Source organism: Myiozetetes cayanensis, unplaced genomic scaffold (assembly GCF_022539395.1).
Source record: "Myiozetetes cayanensis isolate MyiCay16 unplaced genomic scaffold, myiCay2020 scf1, whole genome shotgun sequence".
Classification (NCBI taxonomy): domain Eukaryota; kingdom Metazoa; phylum Chordata; class Aves; order Passeriformes; family Tyrannidae; genus Myiozetetes; species Myiozetetes cayanensis.
The window spans coordinates 101,001,969-101,025,854 of record NW_026086604.1 but is presented as its reverse complement, the minus strand read 5'-3'; the positions used below and the strand labels follow the sequence as shown (position 1 = coordinate 101,025,854).

General features: G+C 34.9%; 1 protein-coding gene across 1 annotated transcript in view; it reads right to left on the bottom strand.

The window, feature by feature from the left end:
• CNTNAP2 (contactin associated protein 2) overlaps nucleotides 1-23,886 on the bottom strand; it is a 1,021,111-nt gene that overhangs the window by 407,886 nt on the left and 589,339 nt on the right. Inside the window, exon 10 of the mRNA XM_050333690.1 lies at nucleotides 1,037-1,208. Coding sequence (XP_050189647.1) covers nucleotides 1,037-1,208 — 172 coding nt within the window. The remainder of the gene's footprint in view (nucleotides 1-1,036; nucleotides 1,209-23,886) is intronic.

Genomic DNA, 23,886 nt, shown 5'->3' with positions numbered 1-23,886 from the left:
AAAGCATGTGCATTTCTTTACCTAGCAGATACTTACTGATGATATCCAAAGTCACTGAGCCTGTGGAATCTTCATCCTTGGAGATATTCAAAAGTCAGTTCAGGACATAGCCCTGAGTTACCTGATTTAGCTTTGAAGTTGGCCCTGCATTGAATGGGGCTTGGACCACATGAACTCCAGTAGTTGCCCTTTACCTGAATTATTCTACAGTTCTGTGATCTTATACTCTTTGCTTCTTTCATAGCTGCATTTAAAAAAGCTATTTTCAGCTTTTCAGCTGAATGGGTTTTATATGCAGGTAATTTTCATGATAAGTCAAGGTGCCTGCATTAAGGAGTTAGGCTACTTGCTCTTTCCCTGTCTTTCCTAGTGTTTTCCTTTTTCTGCCAACAAAGAAACTATTAATCAGAAGCAACATAAATAACATAAATAACATAAATAAACACACATAAGTGGATGAAAAAGTATGGCTCAGAGCAAAAGGCTGCCCTAATTCTGAATTACTCTTCTCAGTTTGAAAATAAAAACAACAAACCAATAAACCAACTCAGTAAGCAACATTTTAATAACGTGTGAGCGTTTATTACAAGCATAGATATGCAAACATGTAGACTGTTTTAGTTTTCTGAGGAATTCAGTGAATCCAGAAGGCACTGAAGTCAGGAAGAACAATTTCTGGTTGCAAAGTATCTCCATAACACTCTAAGATAGACACAAAATGAGTGAAGAGTTTCTTTTATTCAAGGCAGCCCTATTATTGATCTGGATCTGAATTTGACTTAAAAGAACTTTTCACCTCCTCCTCTGCCTGCAAGTGGGGAGATCTGAGACATGCCTTCCACTGCATCCTACACAGTCTACAATTTAAAGCCATCTTCTCCATCACCTAAGCATGATTCCCTCTGCTAAAAAAGTAGGACCACCTTGACATGATCACTGACAATATCAGGATCATCTTTTCTGTATCACTGTATCTTTTCAAAATATGCAGGACATATCAGCATATCATACTATGGGTGATCTCTCTGCAACTTACCTGTCAATAATGGCACACATGTCAATGGTGACATTAGCAAAGCTTCCCAGCTGGCCTTGCTCCACTGCATGCAAATCCACTAGCTGATCATCCACGTGAATAAACTGCATGCATCCTTGAAAAGAATGTTGAAGTAGCGAGTGATCCGAGTCATTCATCTGTACAGGAAACCCTGCAGAGCACCAAAATAAAGATCATTATTAACATTATTACTTAAACCAGGTTTTTTCCTTAGGAAAAGAGAGATGTTTTCTAGACGAGGGAAGAAAAAAAGGATTTATTATACAATTATTCATTAACATGGAAATGTTGTTAAGTAATTGGCTGAACCTGAAAGTATTTTTATAGTATTTTTAAGTATTTGGCTTATATTTTTTTATAGTGTTGTTAAGTAATTGGCTGAACCTGAAAGAATTTTTATAGTACAGCTGACTATCAATTAATTTTTGCCTAAAGGGTGGAAGTCTTCTGCTACCCTTCGCGTCCTCAAGTCCTCTACTGCTGTTTCTCATTCTTTCTCTCTCATAATAAGGGAATAGAAAAAGGATTTATCTCCTTGCTATATTTTAGGAATCTCATTCCAATTTCTCTGATTTTTCTGAATAAAAATGTATTCCATGCACACCATGAAGTGAATTTCCAGTTCAGCTTTCTCTAGGTCTAGGCTTCCTCTTTTTGTCATTTTGTCTTTTTGTTCATGGGCAATGAATACTTGTGCCAGAAACTTTCTGTAAACTTGAAAATAGCCCTAAAATCTAATGTCCTGGACCACTTCTGAGGAATCTGAGGACATTCTGCAGTATTTTCTGTTTCGATCTGAATACATTTATTTTCTTGTCTGTCTGAAGGTGGTTTGTAAGAGATGAGAATGAATTAGTGTCTTGCTCAGGCTAAAAGGCAGGGAAACAGAGGATCTTTGTATGCAATTGTCTAACTGAATGCCCTTCAGAAGTGAATGTGTCAATTTACTTGAGAAAAACATCCTTGATAAGACAGTGGAGAGCCTCATTCACTACTTGTAAATCTTTAACAATGACCTCCCTGAAAAACCTTCAAGAAAATAATTTAGTCAGAATCTGTTTAAGAGGTCCATGAGATCACGAAGGAAGAGAGAGGGGTTAACAACAGTTTATGGGTAAAAAAAGTAAAAAGTCTGAAAATGCATAATGGTTTAGCAGAGTTCAGTTGGATAGATGATCAGCCATGATCTGTCAGTCAAAGGGTAAAAGAATCACACACATTTGTTTTGGCAGCTAAAACAGGTTATGCAGTTCCCATTCCTTCTCCCACTTTCTGATCCAGCTTGTCTACATCTCCAAAGCCTTAGTGCCTTCTTCAACAGCATTTGTGGAGACAGGAGAATTACAGATTATCAAACCGATACTTTGAACAGCAGCAGGAAAAAAGGGAATGAACATAATTTTAAATTCCGTTCCTGAACACAGTTTATCACATTTCACACAAGTAGCTGAATTGGCTAAAAGAGAGGGCAAAAAGTGGAGGACAGAAACAAGCAACTGTGGCTTGAGGACAGATGATGCCTAATTTGGCACCTATTACTAAAATAACCCCAAGTTAAACATTAGCCTTTCCCAAAACATAATGGAGTCACATTTTAACTGAAAGGTTTTGCCTGAGCATTCATATAATCAGTAACGCTTTTTAAGGTTTTCTGAAACAACCTTGCCCATCATCTAAATTTACTTACTTAAGTAAACATTTACTTCAGAGTTCACTGGTTGTGGCCCAGAATTAATCAGGGATGTTATAGTAATTAAGCAGTGACAAAGCTAAAAGTTATCTCTGAGAGGTATTTTAAGAAGTTGGGCAAAGGCTTGCCTTGGGGTCATATCACCTTTGGAGTAAAATTGCAGGGAGTCATAAACTGCTATGGGGAAGGTAAATAAACCCCTCATACTAATACACATCCACTGGAGAAGGAAAGCTCCTAAGGATCCCCCAAATGCCTAACTAGCACATAATAACCTCATTTTTATTTTAGATTGGCAGAAAATTCAAGTTGTAGGGACATGATTTATATTGCCTTCCCATTGTGTGCATTGACTAGTGACTTATCTGATGAAAAGGGGACAGGGCTTTCAGAAATCTACCTCCAACTTTTTAAGAGTTTTTCTTTCCAGTGGCTGATTAAACTGTTAAAGGCTTTACATACAACAGTACAGAGAGACAAAAGTGCAAGATAATTCTCTGTTTTCCGGAGGATGCAAGCACAATATTTGCATGTTCCTAATAGGTGATTTCTCCAATTATATTTAAGGATGACACTCTTGCAGCATAACTGTCTGTTTTTTAAAATGTCACTGAAAGTACCCTATAACTGCTTGAAAGAAGAATCCCCAAACTAACACCAAGCACATGGTCATTTAGATCTTCAGTGCATTAGCAGAGCTGTTTCCACCTGTGTATCATCTTCCAGTTCAGAGCACTTCCACAATTCCTTTGTTTTAAATATTAAATTCAAAGTTTCCAGCACTGGGATAAACTCTTAGCAATGTTCATGTAAACCTAGCACAGCCAAAGAAATTACACAGTTATATCTGAATATAAGAAAGATTATCCACTGGCCTTCAAACACTACCTGAAAAATAAGACCAAAATTGAGAGCCGCAATTCACTCTTCACAGCATAAAGAGTATGAACTAGATATCTAAGGTACATATGTATTATTAGATTTAATAATATATTTAAGCAAATTGCTATTAATACTTCATACTGTTCAAGAACGAACCATAGAGGTATTCCAACATGTGATTCTCAGCTTCACTGCATTTAAGTATCAGTTCTTGGCATACACAATATTAGTACACAGTTATTACTGCTCTCTAGGACAGTCTCTGTGCTTTGCTACTGGTTGAACCTGCAGATAGGAAAGTGGCATCTGGGTCCCCCAGCCTTGGTGGAGACCCCAGATCCCTGCATTCACTGACTGGTGATGGAGGAAGTCATGGGATGGAGTGGCTGGAGGTGGCAGCTGCTCCAACCTAACTACATAAATTAAGCTTTCCTCTATTGCCCAAGATCGTGGTGTACACTGAGCATTAGTCATCTTGGGATTCTGATTTTTGCTGTAGCTATCAATGGATAAAAGCTGTAATTTTCTCATTCATGCGTCTTTTTTTTTGCCTCTCTTGCTGCTACTTGATTTGCTGTTTGTAGTCATGTAAGAAAACTGGAAGGGGGTGGGGGGGTTTATGCGCTATTAGAGCACATTGCATAAATTGTCTGTGAGGCTGACTGGGTGTCAAGGCATTTCAGTCATGCTGTACTATAACAGATAGTTATGCAGAGATAATTTCAAAAGCAACCAGATAAGCCTTGTCTATAAAACCCACAATGGTTTTGAACTACTAGTCTAATGCCCATTACTTTTGGTGGGAACTGAATACTTCAGATAATTCCAATGATAATCATTTGAGCAACACTTCTGCCTGAAACATAAACCTCTAAATGACCTAGCACCTTGTGGTTGTTAATTCAATACACACGACAACATCATCTCCTTCCAGATTTCCATTATTGAGACATTATTCACTTCCTCAACCTTCCCACAATGAATGAAATCTTAAATAAATGAAGTTCTATAACCAAAGCTGACAGTAATGGTGTCACTAGAAAGGTTAAATAACGAATGAACAATTTGGACAGTATTGTACTGATCTTGTTGACAAGAAACTATGTACGTTTACAAAATGCACATAAAGTGCTGTTTAGACATTTAAAACAATGTTCATGCTTATGATTACAAATGCATTGTAAAGTAGGAAAACTGTTATCCTGTAATTTCTACGTCTTTCTGGGTTTTTCCATACAGAATCTGTATCTTAAAATTTTATTTTTCACATCTTAAGACTGCAAAGAGATGGATTATCCTGCAAAGGTCAGACATGGATTAAATCTGAATTTTCCTACATTCAATAAAATTTGTATCCAGGACTTCATTCTGACTTACCAAATACAGAACTGCCAAAACTCTAGATCCAGCTCCTGTTCCTATTTTAAACTTGCAAAAAAAATCAGGAAATCTATAATTTTAATTAATGCTCTTTTCTATATTAGAAGTCGCTTTAATAAAGTAAAATGAAAAAAATCAAATTAATTATGTTAAGTATAATAAAACACTTATGAAATAACAAAAAAAGTATTCCTTTTCCAGTGTCAAGATCTATTATGTCTCTCTTCCAATCAACTGAATAATGTTCTGTCAAATGTATTATAAGAAAGGAAGTTGAAGGAAGAATACATTCAGGTCCATAGTATAATAATGGAAGAACATACAATCAGAAAATGTCTTTAAACATCTGATACACTACTTGTTTCTGAGATCTGACCTGAAATGAAAGAATGGAATACCATACCAGACACTGAATGTGCAATTCAATAATATTTAGTATCCCTATATTAAACACTCATATTTTCTTTGAAATGTAATGCAAATTTTATTATAACAAGAAGATAGTTTATTTTCTCTAGCATTATAAATTTTTTCCTTTTGTTTCATTTGTAAGTTAATGATGGGCCAATGCTTGTATAGACATGGTACTTGATATTTTATGTCTTTAAAGGACAATATACTCTCCATTAAAAAAGAAAAAGTAACTGTTATCTTTGATATCTAACTGTTAGTCTATATTGTCTTTGGCTAGTGGAATGGGTAGATAAAGGATCTAGTAATCAATAGAAAAAATGACTGATCTTAATTCTGGCAGTGATTTATATTTGTAGGGTATTTCAAATATATACCCAGGATCCCTGCTGTGCAGAATGAAAGAAAGGAAACAAAATTTTTTATTGTTCAGGATAAATAGCAGTGCAGCCTCATTCAAGTAACAAGTAATTTTCAAATTTTCTATACACATCAAACAGAGTTAAAAGATGTTATTCTGAACCCATAGAAAAAACCTTAAATTCAGTGCCTAACAGTGTACTTAGATTGAAGATTAGTTGATCTTTTACATGATAATAAGTAGGAATAGACATTAAAAGAAAAGATCAATCCACTACTGACCCAAATTTACTATAGTATTTTATCCTTGTTTCAGTCAAACCAGAATGAGGCCCTTAGTGTGAAGTAGAAGAGAGGCAATAACTTTGGAAAAGTTCCTGCTTCAAAATCATGAAATAAACCAAAACAATTGCAGAAGAGATGAACAACATAAGTTAAAATAGAATTTTTTTTTCATTTCATTGCATCTCTGTAAAACTACAGAAATGTTCCAAAACACACACATACCTTCTAAGTATTTGAAGAAATACCAGACCATTAAAGGAAGTTTCAACAGAGTAATACCTCTTTTTTTAACCCCAGTCATCATTTTGTATTAGGGAATAGGAGGACTAAAGATAGCATAAGAGGACTAAGGATAGCATTTGCCAAGATATTTGGATCACATTTCTAGCAACTGTAAGAACTGGTCTGAAAATCATAGAAACATATACTGATGAAAATAAAGGTGAAAATAAACATGCCTTCAGAGTCTTTTGGCTTGGTGGAATGTAGTAAGGCAAACCAGAATGCAGACTACAATTTTTCTGTATGTGTTTAAATAAGTAATTTTCTAATAAATTAATCTTTATTTTGCCTTCATTGTGTAGCATATACAGAAAAACTGAGGTTGAATGCAAGGCAGTGCATGCTATCCTAACAAATGCAAATTACTGACCTTAAAAACCTAAGTATGTCTCTATACACAGAAAAAACCTGGAGTTTACTAATGCTAGAGCTTAGAACAAAAAGATGATGTGCTTCTAGCACTCCTGGGACACATATGAGCCCCTATGTAAAACACGCTAGCGTTAATGAAGTCTCTAGTGGACTTCCCAGAACCCTCTCTGTAAATATAAATTGTAGTATGATGAAAAAGTTTAACAAAAGTTTAACTCTTGGATCAAGGGTTGAACTTGATGGCCTCTGTGGTCTTTTACAACCCGGTTGATTCTATGATTCCATGAATATAATCTCACAAGACTTGGCGGTACTTTCTACCAGGTGTGGCTCCTGATTGTTTTGTCTCTTCTGGAAATCTGGTCTTCAGCCATACCCTTTGCTCTAAGAATATTTTATCACCAGCTGTCTGCTTATTAATTGGAGCCAGTTCTGGAAAAGCACTGAGATTTTCCAGTCTCTCTGTATGCTGTCATTCCTTAACCCTCAGTTAGATTTTGCTTTGGTGTACTGACACTTATTCAGTACCTAACAGTTCTTGATGAGACTGAATTTTTTTAAAAATCTCTCTAGCTGAGATGCAAAGAATACCAATATAGCACTATGAATTTCCTTTGCCATGTGCCAGAGAAATTCTAGGTTAATGTGAACAAACCACAGACATAAGTCATGTATAGCATATGAGGTTATCTGAACATGTAATTATACTGGTATTGTTTGTAAGTAGGTCACTGAGGAAAGAAACGGCAGATAAGAAAAAGCCCAAAAGATACTCATAAAATTTGAGCAACTATCTGTTAACAGACTATGTTCAAGCCACAACACAAGTGTCATGAATACTCTTTTACAAGATCTTAAATGGCTAGGATTACAGCCTAGAAAAAAAGTAGAAGAATACAGTTGTGAAATTCCTCACAAAAGGAGAAACAAAACCCAGGCAGACTATCTTTAACAGTACATAGGAAAATTACTGACAGCACAAAAGGAAGATGAGACTATGTTATAATTGTCTCTTTTCACCAGCTTTGTTGAATTGTTGCTTCTCTCAGACTGCAATGGAACTTATGGTGAACAGCAGTGTACTTCTTAAAAAGAACGGTTTTGAGGCACTTTTCCAAATGTGTGGCTGTAGAATTTGAAATATTCAAACATATATGAGCCTTCCAGTTACAGCTGGAAAACAGCAGGTTTGTGACTCAGGCTTTCAGATTGCAAGGTAATGGTACCAGTTCAGGTGTTTGAAATGAATTGTAATGGGCACTGAGGTATATCTTACCTTTAATTATAACATATTTTTCCTTTTCCTTTATTTTTACATGCCAAAGGTACTCTTACTGTTTTGGTTTTTTGTGGGTTTTTTTCACCCTGAGGTAATTACAAATATGGTACCTCTCCTGCTTTCAAAGTCTTATCCTGCAAAACATGCAGACCATGTCATTCCCAAATAGAGATACTCTCTGGCAGTCTGTATCCAACCTCACCTAGGAGAAAAGATGCTCATAGAACCTCTGTTCTCAGATCACAAAGCAATGTAACTTTTTTAAAAAATGCATGTACTATATTGCCATTGGGAGTAAATTGAACTAATTTAGCAGAACACAAGCATGATTTTCATTCATGAGAAATTATTTCAGTCTTAATAAATACCATAAGAAATGTTCTAAATGCCTATTTGTTTAAATAGCTAAACTTCACACACTAGTTAATACTGAAACAGAAAAGAAATATTATCTGATAATCTAAAAAGACTTCTATATTCAGAAAAGGGATTACATATTAGTAGTCTCTTACATTTAATGTAAAAAGACTTGTTGCAAACCCATGATTTTAGTCTACTTGAAAATTGCTCCTGCAGACTTAGTTTCCGTAAGAGCCATACTAGATGTTACAAACACAGGCATACACCAACAGTTACTAAATTTTCGTAAGATGAACAGTGTTTTGGTGGTGGAAGAGAAGAAATATAATTACTGCATAAGACTGGTTTTACTGATTTTTGTCTTTAGATATGTGGCAGGTGAGACTGATGTCTCTTCCAGCTACACGACTGTGTGAAACGTAATGACTTCTACTCCTTTATGGTTATCTCTGAAATTCTTCTGTAGATTGGATAAAACTATGCCCAGATATTTGAGAGGCTGAAACAAAATTCTTGTTTACTGAGAAAAAAAAGATTAAATATTACTCTCAGTTTACGGTAGCATCTAAAAATGAGGAGCATAATTGGAAAAAATAAGTAAAATAGTGTCAAAAATACACATAGATACTAAAATTGCTACTTGTTCAAATCACAACAGAAATTAGTCAGGTATTATCTACTCAATGAACTGATTATTTGCAATCTTTTATTTTACTTGATGTTCTGCTTCCCTTGCACTGTCTTTTTTTACTTTTTCTCCAGAAATGACTTGATTTTGCCGGTTGTTAAACCCTTCAAATTCCTGTCTACTTCACTGGAGTTTGAGAGTAGTCAGTCACTAAAGATATAAATAGAGATTCCTCAGAAAAAAATTGAATAAAAGTACAATCAATTATTAAAAAAAAAATTAGGACACTGATATTATAATAAAATTAATATAAATAACATGAATGGGATGCAAATAAAAGGTCCCATATTTTTGAGAAAAAATAACTCACTATGAGGCATTTAAGCAGTTTTACACTCTTAGTACAAAGGTAATTCTGCTTTCTGGCAGAGGAACAGTTAATTAAATTAATGAAATATTTTTTGTACCATCTGACAAATTAAAAACACTGAAAATGTTTTCTACTGTTCTAAAAATGAAGGTTTATAAATCAGTTTCTGTGAATAAAAATGTGTGCATGCATGGCTGAAATCCTAAAATATGAAAGCAGCGAGAACTCAGTTTCAGGGCAAACTCAAAAGCTGTCCTGACATTCCTGTTTAGACAAAACTCTTCCTCAAATAACTTGCAAATGAGAGCAATAGCAGTAAGTTTCAATCATCACTTACTGACACAGACAGAAATAGTAAGAATGATCAAGAGAACCCAGGAAACTCCAGGCCTGTCAGCCTGACCTCAGTGCCTGGCAAGGTTATGGAGCAGATCATCCTGAGTGCAATCACATGGCACCTACAGGATGGACAAGGGATCAGACCCAGCCAGCACGGGTTTAGGAAGGACAGGTCCTGTTTGACCAACCTGATCTGCTTTTATGATCAGGTGACCTGCCTGGTGGATGAGGGGAAGGCTGTGGATGTGTCTATCTGGACTTCAGCAAAGCCTTTGACACTGTCTCCCATAATATACTCCTGAAAAAGCTGGCAGCCCATGGCTTAGACAGGGGCACTCTGTGCTGGGTTAGGAACTGGCTGGAGGGCCGGGCCCAGAGAGTGCTGGTGAACGGGGCTGCATCCAGCTGGCAGTCGGTCACCAGTGGTGTCCCCCAGGGATCAGTGCTGGGCCCAGTCATGTTTAATATCTTTACTGATGATCTGGATGAGGAGATTGAGTGTACCATTAGCAAATTTGCAGATGACACCAAGATGACAGGTTTAACTTAATATAGTGTTACACATCTTTAACTCAGTGGTAAAACAAAACTTTATATCTGGGTTTGGGTTTTTGGTGACTTTTTTTATTGTTGTTTGTTTCTTGATTTTTTTTCCCCAGGTGGTCCTGATTAAAACAGCATTTAACCTTTTCATTCCTATTTAGAAATGTATATATAGAAATAGATTGTCTTTCCAAATTCAAACAGAAATATCAAAGAATCCTTACAGTGTAAATGCACACATTGTTACCTTTTTGGATCTGAGCTAATTTATCTAGAGCACATAATTTGTAACTGTATTTCAAGCACTCATTCTTTCACTGGTTTTGACACTGGCTTCTTCAGTGATGCCTCAGAGAGTGTGAAAATAAAGACCAAAGTTACAGTCATTTATGAAAAATTATTATAAAATCACAAAACAATTTAATTTAGAGGTGACCTCTGGAGGTGATTTGATCCAAATTCCTCTTCAGAGGCAGTCAAATTAGGGCAGGTTGCTTAGGGATGTGTCCAGTCCAGTTCACTGTCCCTGAGACTGGGAATTTGAGAACCAATCTGGATAAACTGTTCCTGTGTTTGATCACTCTCACGGCTGTGAAACCTTTCCATATATCAAATCGGAATTTCTTGTGTTGTAACTTGTGTCTGTTGCCTTTTATTTTCTTATCCTATTCCTTCATGAAATGACTGGATCTATCTTCTCTAAACCCTTGGAGCTTCAGCTCCAGCTGAACTTTGGTTTTCCCAGCTCCAACTCCGAGCAGCAGGCAATTTTTCTTGGGTAACCCATCCCTGCTTCTGCCTGGTGTGTTGTTTCCTTTTTGCATTTGAACTCATTGAGGTGTTCTCTTTTCCTGTAGTTATTGATACCTTCTTTTAAGCAATATAAATTATTTAAATAGACCTGTTAAACTATGCAAAAAGCCCAGAGCTGTATGAATGGCATTAATTTCCAGATATTTATATACATACACTGTTTATTGTCCACTGGGAAGGAACAAGAAAATCGATTATAATGTAAATTGTTCTATTGTCCACTTCATCCATATAATGTTCTTTGCTGGCTGTTAGATTGGGACTTCACAGTAGTTTTGATAGTGCCTAACATTAAGAACATTTTTCTATTTAGGGGTTTTTGCTACAAAGATGAAATTTTAAGCACTATAATTCATTGGTAGTTAAAAGGAGTATGGAACGCATCTGAGGGAAGGTGCTGAGAGAGAAAGGGTAAAAGAAGATTGGGAAATTACATCTAACCTCAGTGTCTCCTACTCTTTCTGTTGCTCTTAGACTACCAGTCACTAAACCAAAGTAATATTGATTTTGAGCCAATGAGGGAAAGAGGTAACAATTTAGCAGTCACTGTTATTCAGATGGCATAACAGGGATGTCAGTCTCCAATCCTTTTTATTTCCTCTCTCCTGTGATGTTGTAGTTTAAGCCGAGACGGAAATGAAATTTAAAGATTTGCTTGGTTTGGAAAAGAGACTAAGATAAACAAGGACTTTCTCTGATTATGGTTTGGATCTTCTGAATTTCTTTAAAGTTAAAGACCAGGTTTCTGAATTTTGTATCTAAAGTGACCAAATACAACATGTATATGAATCAAATGAGCACAAAAGATAAAAAAAAAGTCACTCAGCGCCTCTTGGAAAACTAATAAAGATGTTTAGAGAATCTAAATTATTCCATTGACTTCATATAGGGTTTCATGTGGCTAAAACTATAGATGTCACTGCAAAAAAGAGGAATGTTTTTACATTTGCAGTTTAATCTCCATAAGTTCTTACTCAACAAAGCACGTGAGTACACACCGAAGTCCATGTATGCAGAGATTTAATGTGAAAAGCTTATTCTCTCAAATTATTTACCTTCCTATTTTGTAGGTAGCATTGTCTTGATAATGTGGCTTCAAATAGCACAGGTGACAGAACACAGGAGACCAGCTGCCACATCCTATCTAACTTTATTATCAGCAAATTTTGTCTGTGTTGAGAGGATGGTAAGTAGTGAAGTCCTTATCACACACGTGATTGAAAGCTAGCTTTGAACATAATGACTTAAAAAATACTTCCACAAATTACCTGGACAGGTTGCAAATGACTGTGCATATAATTTCTAGGCTCTTTCAGATCACATACTCTGAGTTCTGACTTTTTTTTGTTCCTCTATTTTTGCCTTTTTAACTTAAAAATTTTGTAAACTGGATTTTAAATGCAAGTGAAAAAATGGAAATGTACCATTTTGGGGATTCCTCACAAATAGAGAGTCTTTCTTTTATTACAGTCAGAGATCAGTGTGAAATGACAGCAATGATATAGTACTGCTTCATATAGAAACACATATTTACATTTCACTCTTCATTTTCTCACCATCAGAAATCGATGTGCTTCTGCACAGTACCAGTCACAGTCAGGTCTTATTTCTATATGTCTACATTTAGCATATTTAGTTCCCATGTTGGCAATTTGCAGAAGTCTGCACATATAAAGCTGCACTTTTGTATTAGAAGTCATAGGGCACATTTTGTAAGCAGGAATACTTTGGTAAATTTTGATGTTCACTGTAATATTCATCAGGGAAAAGAACTAATTTAAGACCAGTTCTAATCTGGGAGAAATTAATGGGAATATATGTATTCAATTTGCCTCCACATCTATGCATGACGGGAGCAAAAAGGAGAGAAAAATTGAAGAGAAAAAGAAGAATATTGCTACCATCAAGAAACTGTAAGTCAACAATTAGCAAGACTGTAATTCTCCAAGTTTGGGCAGTACATCCTAAAGAAATGCATCTCGTTAAGAAACCTGATTTACTAATCATTAATATTTAACCTTGAAATGCAAGGGCACTTTAGCACAATGAGTAGGTGTTACCAGAGACCTATTTTTAAGACAATAAGGTTAGAGAAAGGTAGTAGCTGATAGCACTTATAAGAACAGAAAGTCAGAAATTTCTTGATCTGGACTCCAGTTAAGAATGATCAGATTATAGTGTTTGAATGACCTTTGCCTTCTGTTATGCAGAGAACTATTACAGACATCTGATTTCTTTTAGAAGAGTCAACTTACAATTAAAAAGGAGCTAATTTCTTTTTAAAAAGGTAGGTTTACCTTAGAATTAAAGTACTTCCACTTAAACCATGACAACAGTGAAGGCTTCTGTAATTCACAGGTATTCAGAGTTTCGTAAAAACTTGCAGACAAGGCATACACACATACATACACACATATATACAAAAGGGAAACTGCACTCAAAAAAGTTCAGTTATTGTCATGGATCTTTCACATACCCATTTTATAGTAATGTCAAGATGGTTGTTCATAATTGGAAAATACAGAAAACAGGTACAAAATTATAGCAATGCCAGCCTTCAGGAAAGAGGAGAGAGGTTTGACAGGATGAATTTTTATGAGTCATGTCAACTAGATTGCACCAAATTGGTCTGATTGGCAATGATAAAAAGCAGCTACTTATTTTGAAAGACATTGAAGTCTATCAGATAAGGCATTACAGGGTAAATACTGGATAGAAATGGTCCCAAGTAAAACCCACAACAATAAATAATAAATACAATGGTTTACATGGAGAGGTACAAACTGTTTATTTCTAAGCTTACCACAGCTATCAAAGCTAATACTGATGACTTATAAGCAGAAACTGTTATTCCATTATGTCACTATATTCTCAATTCACATTCTGAACTCACCTTCCCATGAGTTAAGAAGACACACCATTCAGTTCTGTCAATTCACAAATAAAACATAAGAAAATTTTATGATACACACAAAACAAGGAACTAGTGGCTGGAGAGTGAAAGGTCAATATTCTAAAGACAGCAAAAAGTGCATTATAAGAATTGTATAGTAGCTATCCAAGAGAAGAAAAACTTTGGAAAACAACATAATTATTTGAAAACTGCAAACTTACCTAAATCAACTACCCTAACTTATAAATGCAGTGTTAATTATGTGTTCTGACAAACTTAGGCAACTATACCAAAACCTAAAAAGCTTTAGCTATCAAATTTACTACAATATTGCATTCTCATATGACAGTGAAATCTGAATTGTATTTATAGAATAAAAGTGTTACCTTTTAGAGGAAAATTATCAGAGGTGTTCCCTATATATTTTTCTAACTCTACTGCCTTCAAAAATATTTGCAAAGATGCAAAGATATAAGCAATGTTTATCTCCAAAATATTCAACCAAATTACTGAATATAGATTTCTATGCCAATATTGTCACCCAAAATATTATTCATATTCCTCTTTTTGACAAGGACCCCTTTTTGAAGTTCACTACAACAAATGTACACCTAATGCACATGTATATATATTTATTTTGTCCCGTCTCCCTTACACCCTCTATTTTCAGTAACACAAGTAGATTAGAAAGAGAGAATATTCCCTAATCATTCAAGGAGGACTCAATTCCCTAATCACTCAACTCTGGACTCAACAGTCAGACAATGGGGTAAAGGGATTTACAGTGTTTTAAAATGGAGTTTGATAAATTAATGGAAGAAATTATGTGACAACTTAGTGTAATTCTGTAATTTTAGATGAAGGTTTTGATATGAGATATTTGGTGTGTAAATTTTTGATATTGTTAAGAGGAACAGAAAAAAGTGGATTGCTGTCTATTAATCATGTTTGTGCTATATTTCTATTATGCTAATATAGTGTTTCAGGGCTTCTGTTGGTAACCTGCAAGGGTGTACATGGGTTTAGACTCTTTTTTTTTTTTTTTAATCCTTGATGTATCAGTAGACTTTGATGTATTTTCACCCTTTTGTGAAGCACTGAATTGCCACAGCAAGACTGAATCTGACACAAGAAAGGCTGGTGTTCCCAAAGGTTTTAAATCCTTGAGTGACTCCCCTTGACCTGCTCATTTAGCATGCTCAGCTAACTGGAATGGCAGATATTTCTTCAGTGGCTAAAGGTGTTCCTCCGTGGTTAAGAACCTTTTACCAGAATGCATAGGAAATTTCAAATCTAACAGTGGTTCCTGCAGGATTAAATAATTGGCGCTGCTACATGAGCTTTCCAATTCTTTTCCTGTGATTACTAATAATCAGAGTATTTTTTTAAAATTTATTTTCCCTATGATCAAAAGTCAGGCTTAGGGTGCTGGGAATTTTTTGGTAAGAGATGTGTGTATGTAGAGAAAATGTTCCAAAATCTGTTGGCTTAAATATATACTTCATGGATTGAGGGAAACAGAAGACAATGACCTTCAACTCTCTATTTCTAAGCCATAACTGAGATACTTTGGTTCTAAGCCATAATCTGAGAGTGTAGAGAATATTTAATAATGAATATACCTTTTAATAGTTTAAATTTTTTCCTTCCATTAAAAAACATAGTATCTAGACTACAAATGTTCACATTTAAGTTTCTGTGGAGAGATAACATCTTTTAATTTTTTTTTAGTACAAGTAGCAAAGTGTGAGGAAAATTCTAAAGGTGAATTTTAACACTGTGGATTTGTAGCTGGCTCTTGGCAACTTGAAAAAACTTAGGAAAATATGCCTAACATTTTTGCTGTTGATATTAGATTACAAAAAAAAAATAACAGTTATTTCTCTTTTCTTCTCTGCCATTGCACTAGCAGCTCTTTGATAGAACAAAAAATGAAAAAAAATGCAAAAAGTCTTATTTTAAATACATTTCCATAATTAAGTTTGATTACTTCTATTTCCAAATATCTACAGATTTTTTTTTTCTAATTAACACTGTGAATTTGACATTGGCACAGACTCTGTTGTCTTTTCCTTCAGGAAATTGTGTACTTCTGCCCACTGAGTGTGTAAAAGTGTCAACAGGATAACATATACAACCAATTTGTTAGTCACATTTCTTGACTGCTCTTTTTATTGGGTTCATTCCCTCAGGATTCTACGATGTTACTACTGTAAAATTATATTGAAAATGTCATAAAACGTGCAGACTTCTGACTTGACACCGGTATTGAATGTTAACACTGTATATTTAAAAATGTAATTTAAAATATTACCTAGTGATTTTGTCACAACATGAACAGTTATTTAAATTAATTACTCTGATAAAAATTATAATGCTAGTCCCAGGATGAATAATATACCCTGCTTTATCCGGGTTGTTTTATTTCAATTTATATTACAGGACACTGTTAGCAGGCATCATTCAAAAAACTTCCACCCAGAAGAAACCATGGTATGAATATTGAATCTGTACCTGTTTCCTTAGGCAGGTAAGACTTGATATTTCTGATATCTGGGATATCTATTAGCAAGCATGGATATTGCTAAGATTAAAGCAAAACTTCTGACCTTGCAGATGTCTTTCCCTCAACTTATTTTTTCCATAACCTTTCAAAGTTCTGTTCTGGCATTTTTTGCATAAGTAGTACTGGCAAATTTTACTGGCAAGATGTGTGCATAGCTGCATTTAAGAGCATTGCACATGCTCACTGGGTAGGAAATGCATCCCTAGTGTATCTTGTATCTCATTACTTGCCCACTATTGCCCTAATTTATGTAACTCTGTGTTCTTGGAACCAATTTGAACAGCTCTTATCTGCTTTAGACATTCTGCTGAGAGTTTTATCTTCCAAGTTCTTTTTTTGATAATTCATAATGATTTATCAGGTTTACATATTTGCATAAAGAACACTGTATCAAGGAAAATGAATGATCTGTAAAAAGGAAAAGAAAAAATATACTGACATTGCACCTGCAGTTACTGTTAATTGGCCTCCATTAACTTTAGTAGAGGAAAGTCAGTTTACCTCTTGGTAACTTTCTTCTTTTTTCCATAAGTTAAAAGGCTTCTTGGGTTGAGTTCTGATAACAGTTTACACTAAACTTTGAAGAACTTTATATGGTAATAACGACTGTTCCCTTATGGACTTTGGCAATGTGAATAGTAAATAATATAAGAATTTAAAGTAATAAGAATTTTAGAACAAGGTTGCTTCTCATATTTAAAATTTAAAGCTTTATTACAGACACTGTGGTAAGGATTTACCCTATGCAAAGAGAGACATGTCATTTTTGTTTTCAGATTAACTACTCTGTCCCAAGACTCATGTTAAATCTAGAAACAGAAAGATTAAAAGGAATAAGCTTTGAGCTGAATGTACTTGACACTATCTCATTAAATTTGGCAGAATCTGAACTTTAGAAGTACCTTTAGTTGTCCAGAAACACAACTGTTTGATTGACATCATGCTACAAGTGGAGTCCCCAGCATATAAATTAATATCCCTGACTGGAAATAATGCCCTGAGCACATGAGAAAGCAATCACCAAAGAGTCATAGTCTCTTATTAAGGCATGCATAATGTGCTACCATATCTAGGTGACCTGCAAAGACTCTGCACATAATAAAAAAGAAAAAGTAATAAAACCTTTTCCCCACTACTGAGAATTTCCACTATTCAGATATACAGGATTTTCTCCCATTTCCATTATCATGTATTTATTCACCAATCTTTGAAGTCCCTACTCTCCTTTATGTGTGTTTAATCTTTTCCCCTTTTTGCAAATTCTCTTCTCCCAGTTTTCCACTCCGTTTCCTGCCACAATTCTACCTTCTGCCCGTCTGTATCCTTCTTTGTTGCTCTTTCTAACATCTTTTTTCCCTGGTTCACTGATATCTTTCCCTTCTGTTTATTACTTCCCATTTTCTCTAATACCAACCTTTTTTTTTTTTCAACTGTCTTATTTCTGAAGAGGTGTAAAAATAACCATATGGTCTCTAAGGTTACCAGCAGTACATTCTCCGGTAAAAATCAAAGCAAGGATAGGGTGATGCATCCACTGGTATACCCCCCTGAATTCCTTTAGTGTGCAACAAAGGCACAACTTGAACTAGTTTGCACACTTGTATTTAATATCTGTTGATGGACTTTCCTTCTGTGAAGGGACATAATTGTTTTTGGAAGCCAGTTACACTGATCTCATCTGGAGCAGTGTTTTGCATTTGAATATACTTGTATTAATTTTAAACATGCTATTAATGTTTGGCGTGTGAGAAACACTGAATAGTCATTTCTTATGCACATTTTCCATGCCATTCATGACTGCATAACTAGATCACATCCTTCCTCATCCAAAAGCAAGATGAGAAGCTTTTTCTGTTCTTAATCTCTTCTCATACATAAGTCTTGATCAGCTTTGTCACCCTTTTCATAACTCTTTTCTACTTCTACTATATTTTTCTGAGATGAGCTGATCATATAAAAATGGGCACAACATTCAAAAGGTGAGGGGACATAATTGATTTATATAATGGCACTAGCTCCCATTTTTTTGCTTGTCAGCTCAGTTACTGGAAGAACCTGTGATAAGGAATTTAGTTTAAAGCTTTTTTTGAAATTCAGATATATCAGCTAGACTGCAGTTTATCCATATGCTTACTGACTACTATGAACAGTTGCAAGCTCCTCTGCAAGAACCACATAGATTCTTTTCATCCATAAATTATTTCTATACTTAATCTGATTTTTTATTAATTTGTGTCCAGAAATCAGACTTATTCTCAGACCCTTCCTGTTATTCTTTAAAAATGCAGTTGACAAGAGAGTTAAATAATCAGTTAATGTTTATTTTTCATATTTGACTGCCTTGAGAACTCTCTGGTAAGGGCTATCTGGTCCTGTCAATGTTTCTTCACTTAGGTACTCAAAATGTCCCTTCACTGCAGCAACTAGGTATTGCTGGATCCCTTGGTTCCTCCTTGTTTCAACACAACCCTTCTGTTTGATGTATATCCATACTTCCATCTTTTTGCATGTTATCTGACAGATCCTCGTATGAAATCTGAGTTCTGCTAGGCCAGCTGCTATCTAAGTCTCCTGAGTCCCAGGTATCTCCAGGCCAGAGATGCATCAGACTACATGAAAGTTTCTTGTTTTACCAATAATAATTCATTCTCTTTGATGGTAAAAGGAGATATTCTCTGATTCCTTTACTATAAAAATATCCCACAAGAAACTATTTATCCAGTATTCAATGTACAGTTCAAAAGACTTTCTGTAAAATAATATTGGTTTGAGCTTTGTGTTTAAAATGCTGTCAATTTTTTTTTAATGAGACAACTTTTCAGTAGACAAAACAGGTGATGGACAAAATTGCAATGTTATATTTCAGCAGTATTTTTCTTGTAAAGTCCAGGTGAAGCATGAGAAAGAAAAAAAGAAAACCACAGATAAATAAAACCTAATATGAATAAAATTACTTAGCTTACTAAGGACCTGCTTTAGCTTTTCTGTTATGCAGACATTTATATCTTTTTAAAAGTACCTCCCAACACCTATGATTTCCTTTTAATCTCTCTCAAACTTGCACTCAATAGAAGTGTCTTGGTTGTCTAATATATATAATCTTGGTTGTCTAATATAATAATCTATAAGGTGTGGTCAAAAATCAAGAGCTCATTCTAGGGTTCAGTTCTTTTTCTGCACTGGAGATAAGAGACTCAGGTATTTAAATCAGAGCAAGAAGCTAGATTTCTTTAATTTCTTTTAATACTGTGGGTGCTCATGATACAATCGCACTAGTAACAGAAACTACCAAATAGCCTCCACTAAAAAACGGATGGATAGATAGATGGATAGATAGATAGATAGATGGATAGATAGATAGATAGATAGATAGATAGATAGATGGAATCTCTACTATTTTGAGCAGTTTTTTGAGGAGGAAGGTGTTAATTACTGAATTAACATTGAAAGTGTTAAGAAATCTCTTCTCTCCCTCAAAAAATGCTAATGTTCAGATTAGTGCTAAAAGCTTCTTTTTTTCTTTTATGTTTTGAACTATTCAAAGTTATATATTTAGAAGTTTCTCTGTAAGTCAAGAGAACTAAGAATCGAGAAAAGTCTAGTTTCTAAAGACTCACAATTTTATACTGAGCAACAGGAAAGAGGAGAAGAATATAAGTGCAAGACTCCTCTCAGGGTCAGCTGCTACGTGGTTCCACCAAGGAGTTACTGTATTATATGAAATGTTGCCTTTTGACCTGCATGAAAGAAATGAGCATTTGATGGAGAACCGATGGGCAAAAAATCTATATGGACTTTATCTGTGTGCACTTGAGGAGGGGGAGGGGAGGAAGGAAAGAAAGAATACAAGGTTTCTGTTAAGTATTGAGGAAGGAAAAAACAGTAAGCTCCAGTGAATGCCACGGTGACTGTTCAGTTGCAATGTAAGATGTATACTCTGTGCCACATGATGCATGTGCATCAGTGCTGAGCATCACAACTACCTTTTTGAACTGAAACCAGGAGGGAGACCCACACAGTGGCTGAAGATTTCAAGGTAACAAAACTGACATGGTCAAGGATATCAATCTAGAAACAATTGGACTTAATTTTAAAATTTTAAAAAGTAAGGTCATTACAAACAGAAATTAACTGTCAACAATTGACACTTAAATCATAACTACATTACTACTATTTTCCCATATTACCCTTTGATATAAGTTCCACTAGTGTCTATTGTCATTAAATGAAGAATCTTTAACTCAAGATCTGCCTACAAATCGCTTCGTATTCCCTAAAAACACAGAAACATTTAGATATTACTGTAAATTTGCCTCAAAGTCAGGTGAGAACGAACACTTAGTTCAATTATCATAAGAATATTGGGAAAATTTCATATTTCACTTTCTGTTTAACTGTGGGATCATTGCCTTTTAAATCTACATATTTTATACAAGATATGCATATTGTATTTTATACAGTATGTGTTCAAATTTGCTTTCAGTAAGCAAAGCAAAAAGGCTTTGATGTTTATACTACTTCAGTGGGACCAAAATTAGTGCGGCTTGAATTTTCATTTCCAGCATAATTTGTATATAAAATGCTAGTGTTGATCCTAATCATACATTAGGAGGTACTTGAAGGTAGTCCTTTTTTCAGGTTGGACATCTCAAATATTGACTGGTCTACATTTTGTTCTGTCATTATAATGGCTTACAAAAGGTTCTTTAAAGTGACAACAAGCAAAACATAAACCAAGTCCACCATTCACAGTTACTAATGCATAACTATAAGAAGCATCCATGTTTAATAGTTACCTTAAAGATACTTCTTCACAAGCCTTTGATTTTGGAAGGGAGTTTACTAATGCAGGTGTCTGCTGGGTGAGCCTGAGAATGGAAATAATTTTCAGACTCATTGACATAGCTTAGTAGCAACACACCACTCAAAACTCCTAACCTTCACGATCACGGTGCTTTCTGTGACCTTGAAATGTAGACAATTCTTTTAAATGTATTTAGACAAAGTTCCAAAGGAGGAAAAATTGCAGGAATTGTTACTAGAGGCAGTTCTGACCTTGATAGCATGAGGAAGCACTGGAAGGGAAAGAAAACTAAAAATTATTCAAGAGGCTGGACCCACGGCTTCAAATGACTAGTTATGCAAGAGTTTGAGCCACCACCTTATCTTTTATAAACATGTGCTTCTCTGTCATTATTCTTGAATACAACAGGGAGACTTTTCTGAATACTATTTAATTGAATCTATAATGCTTTTTTCACAAGTTCTATTACTTTGAAAATTGAAAATCTGCAGGGGAATGCTCCATGCTTTAGAAACAGAGGAGGGAATTGCTCTTACAATGACCAAACTAAGGCACTCATTATGTAGAATTATTTTGCATTCAAGCAAATGAAATGCAAAATCTAGAGATGTTACTGTGAATATGCAGTTTTCAGTGAAGTCTTTAAATTGTCTTGCCGACAAAGATTTGCAGAGAAGCCAAAGCTTGAAGTCCTTTATTAAGCAAAGGTTTTACTGACTCTAAGGACCTAAGAAACAGCTTGACAGCAGTTTAGTATCAACAATGCCTTTCTGGAAATACAGTGTGGGTCGATTTTAGAATGCTCTAAGGAGAGTGCAGCCAGACCACTTGGGCATCACAATTTGCATTTCACTGTCATTACAGTATTCATTCTGCAGCATCAGTGCAGGAATAAGCCACAAAATAAGCGGGAAAAAATGCAGTAGCAGCATTTCCTGTTTAAAACCAAGGCCTACACTGGCTTTAGACCCATCATACTGTATAAATAAACTAGTAATCCCACAAGTGATTTAACTTGAATTTGGCTCTACTGTGAGCAGGGAGGACTGAGTCACATGACCTCCAAAGGCCCCTTCCAACCAAATTATTCTATGATTTTAAGCATGACTGGAACTTGATAATACAAGTTCTGAATTGGGAATGCCTCAGAAGATGCAGATTCAGCTGATATAATCTAGCATAGTCTAGGGATGGAATGGATCAATAAGCAATGACAAACAGTAAAGTGAAACCTGGAGCCTAACATTTGGCAGTAGAAGAAATACTGAATATTAGAATTTATTGTAAATTACCAAGAAATTCTAAAAAAAGAACATTATTATACTACTATTTCTGTCTCCTCTGAGGAACACTGCTTACTGAAATGTTTCTCATTATAAAAGCCTACATATCCTTATTTATTATTTTTCAAGAATATTCAGCTTTTACCTTTGCTCTTTTGGGAAACCTACAGATGTGAGTTACTTGATTCTGCTACTGTCAGTTATCATGAATAGGGCCTTATTGCTCATTCAAACTCCAATTTCACTAGGAAATAGCAACTAGGTGCAGCTTCTGCGAGTGAAGCCTCAGAATATGTTCCTTCTCATAAAAGTCTTAGGCCCAAACTCCAGATTACTTTTGTGACAGCAATGATGACAGAGAGACAGGAAAATGTTACCTACTCCTTTGTCTTTGCTGAAGAAATATACGACTGAAAACCAAACTTTAAAATGAATAATGACATTCTGACTGCATCAAGGATGAATTTGAAAAGCTGGAAAATATACTTCAACCACTTATCACCTTCTCTGTCTGACCACATTCACCTATTTATGTATTCTACCCATATATTTTGATTTAGGTTCATTGTGTTCTGGGTACTTAATCACATGTATACACACCAAGACTAAATTTGTTGCTAGTGGAACAATATACAATAGATTTGAAACAAACTCCAGTTTTCTGTATTTGAAGTTAAACTTCCTTGGCTGAGAAATACATAACAGCACTCATTGCTACTGTTTACATTATTGTATTACAAGGAGTTTGACAACAATATCCTATTACCAAAGTAGGATGTTCATTTACTCTTAATTCCCTAGAGAGATCAAAATCCTACTTCAATATCGTCTTTCTGTCTCTTTTGTTTTTCTGCATATGCTAAACATGAAGTCACCAAACCTTGGGTTTCAATCTGAAAGAATGTATAGACACATTTACATTGTATTCTCACACAGAAAATCCCTCTGTCATTTTGGAAGAGTTTTATTTACAGGCCAAGGAATCTAACTGAAAGTTAGTGAGTTGGGTGCACAATGCATTCTGTGCATTTGCTGTTGTTTTTAGCTGCTGCAAATGGGTAAGGATTTATAACACTGGACCAAAGACTCCAACTGACTCCTTTGCAAATGATTGTTATTTGATCAAACTAAAGCAGATATAGAATTAATATAATTAATATAACTATATATAGTTCTATTAATTATATCATACTATTAATATAACAATATAATTAAGATAATTAAGATAACTATTAATTAATTAATATATTTAATATAACTATTATAATATATAATATATAATATGTATA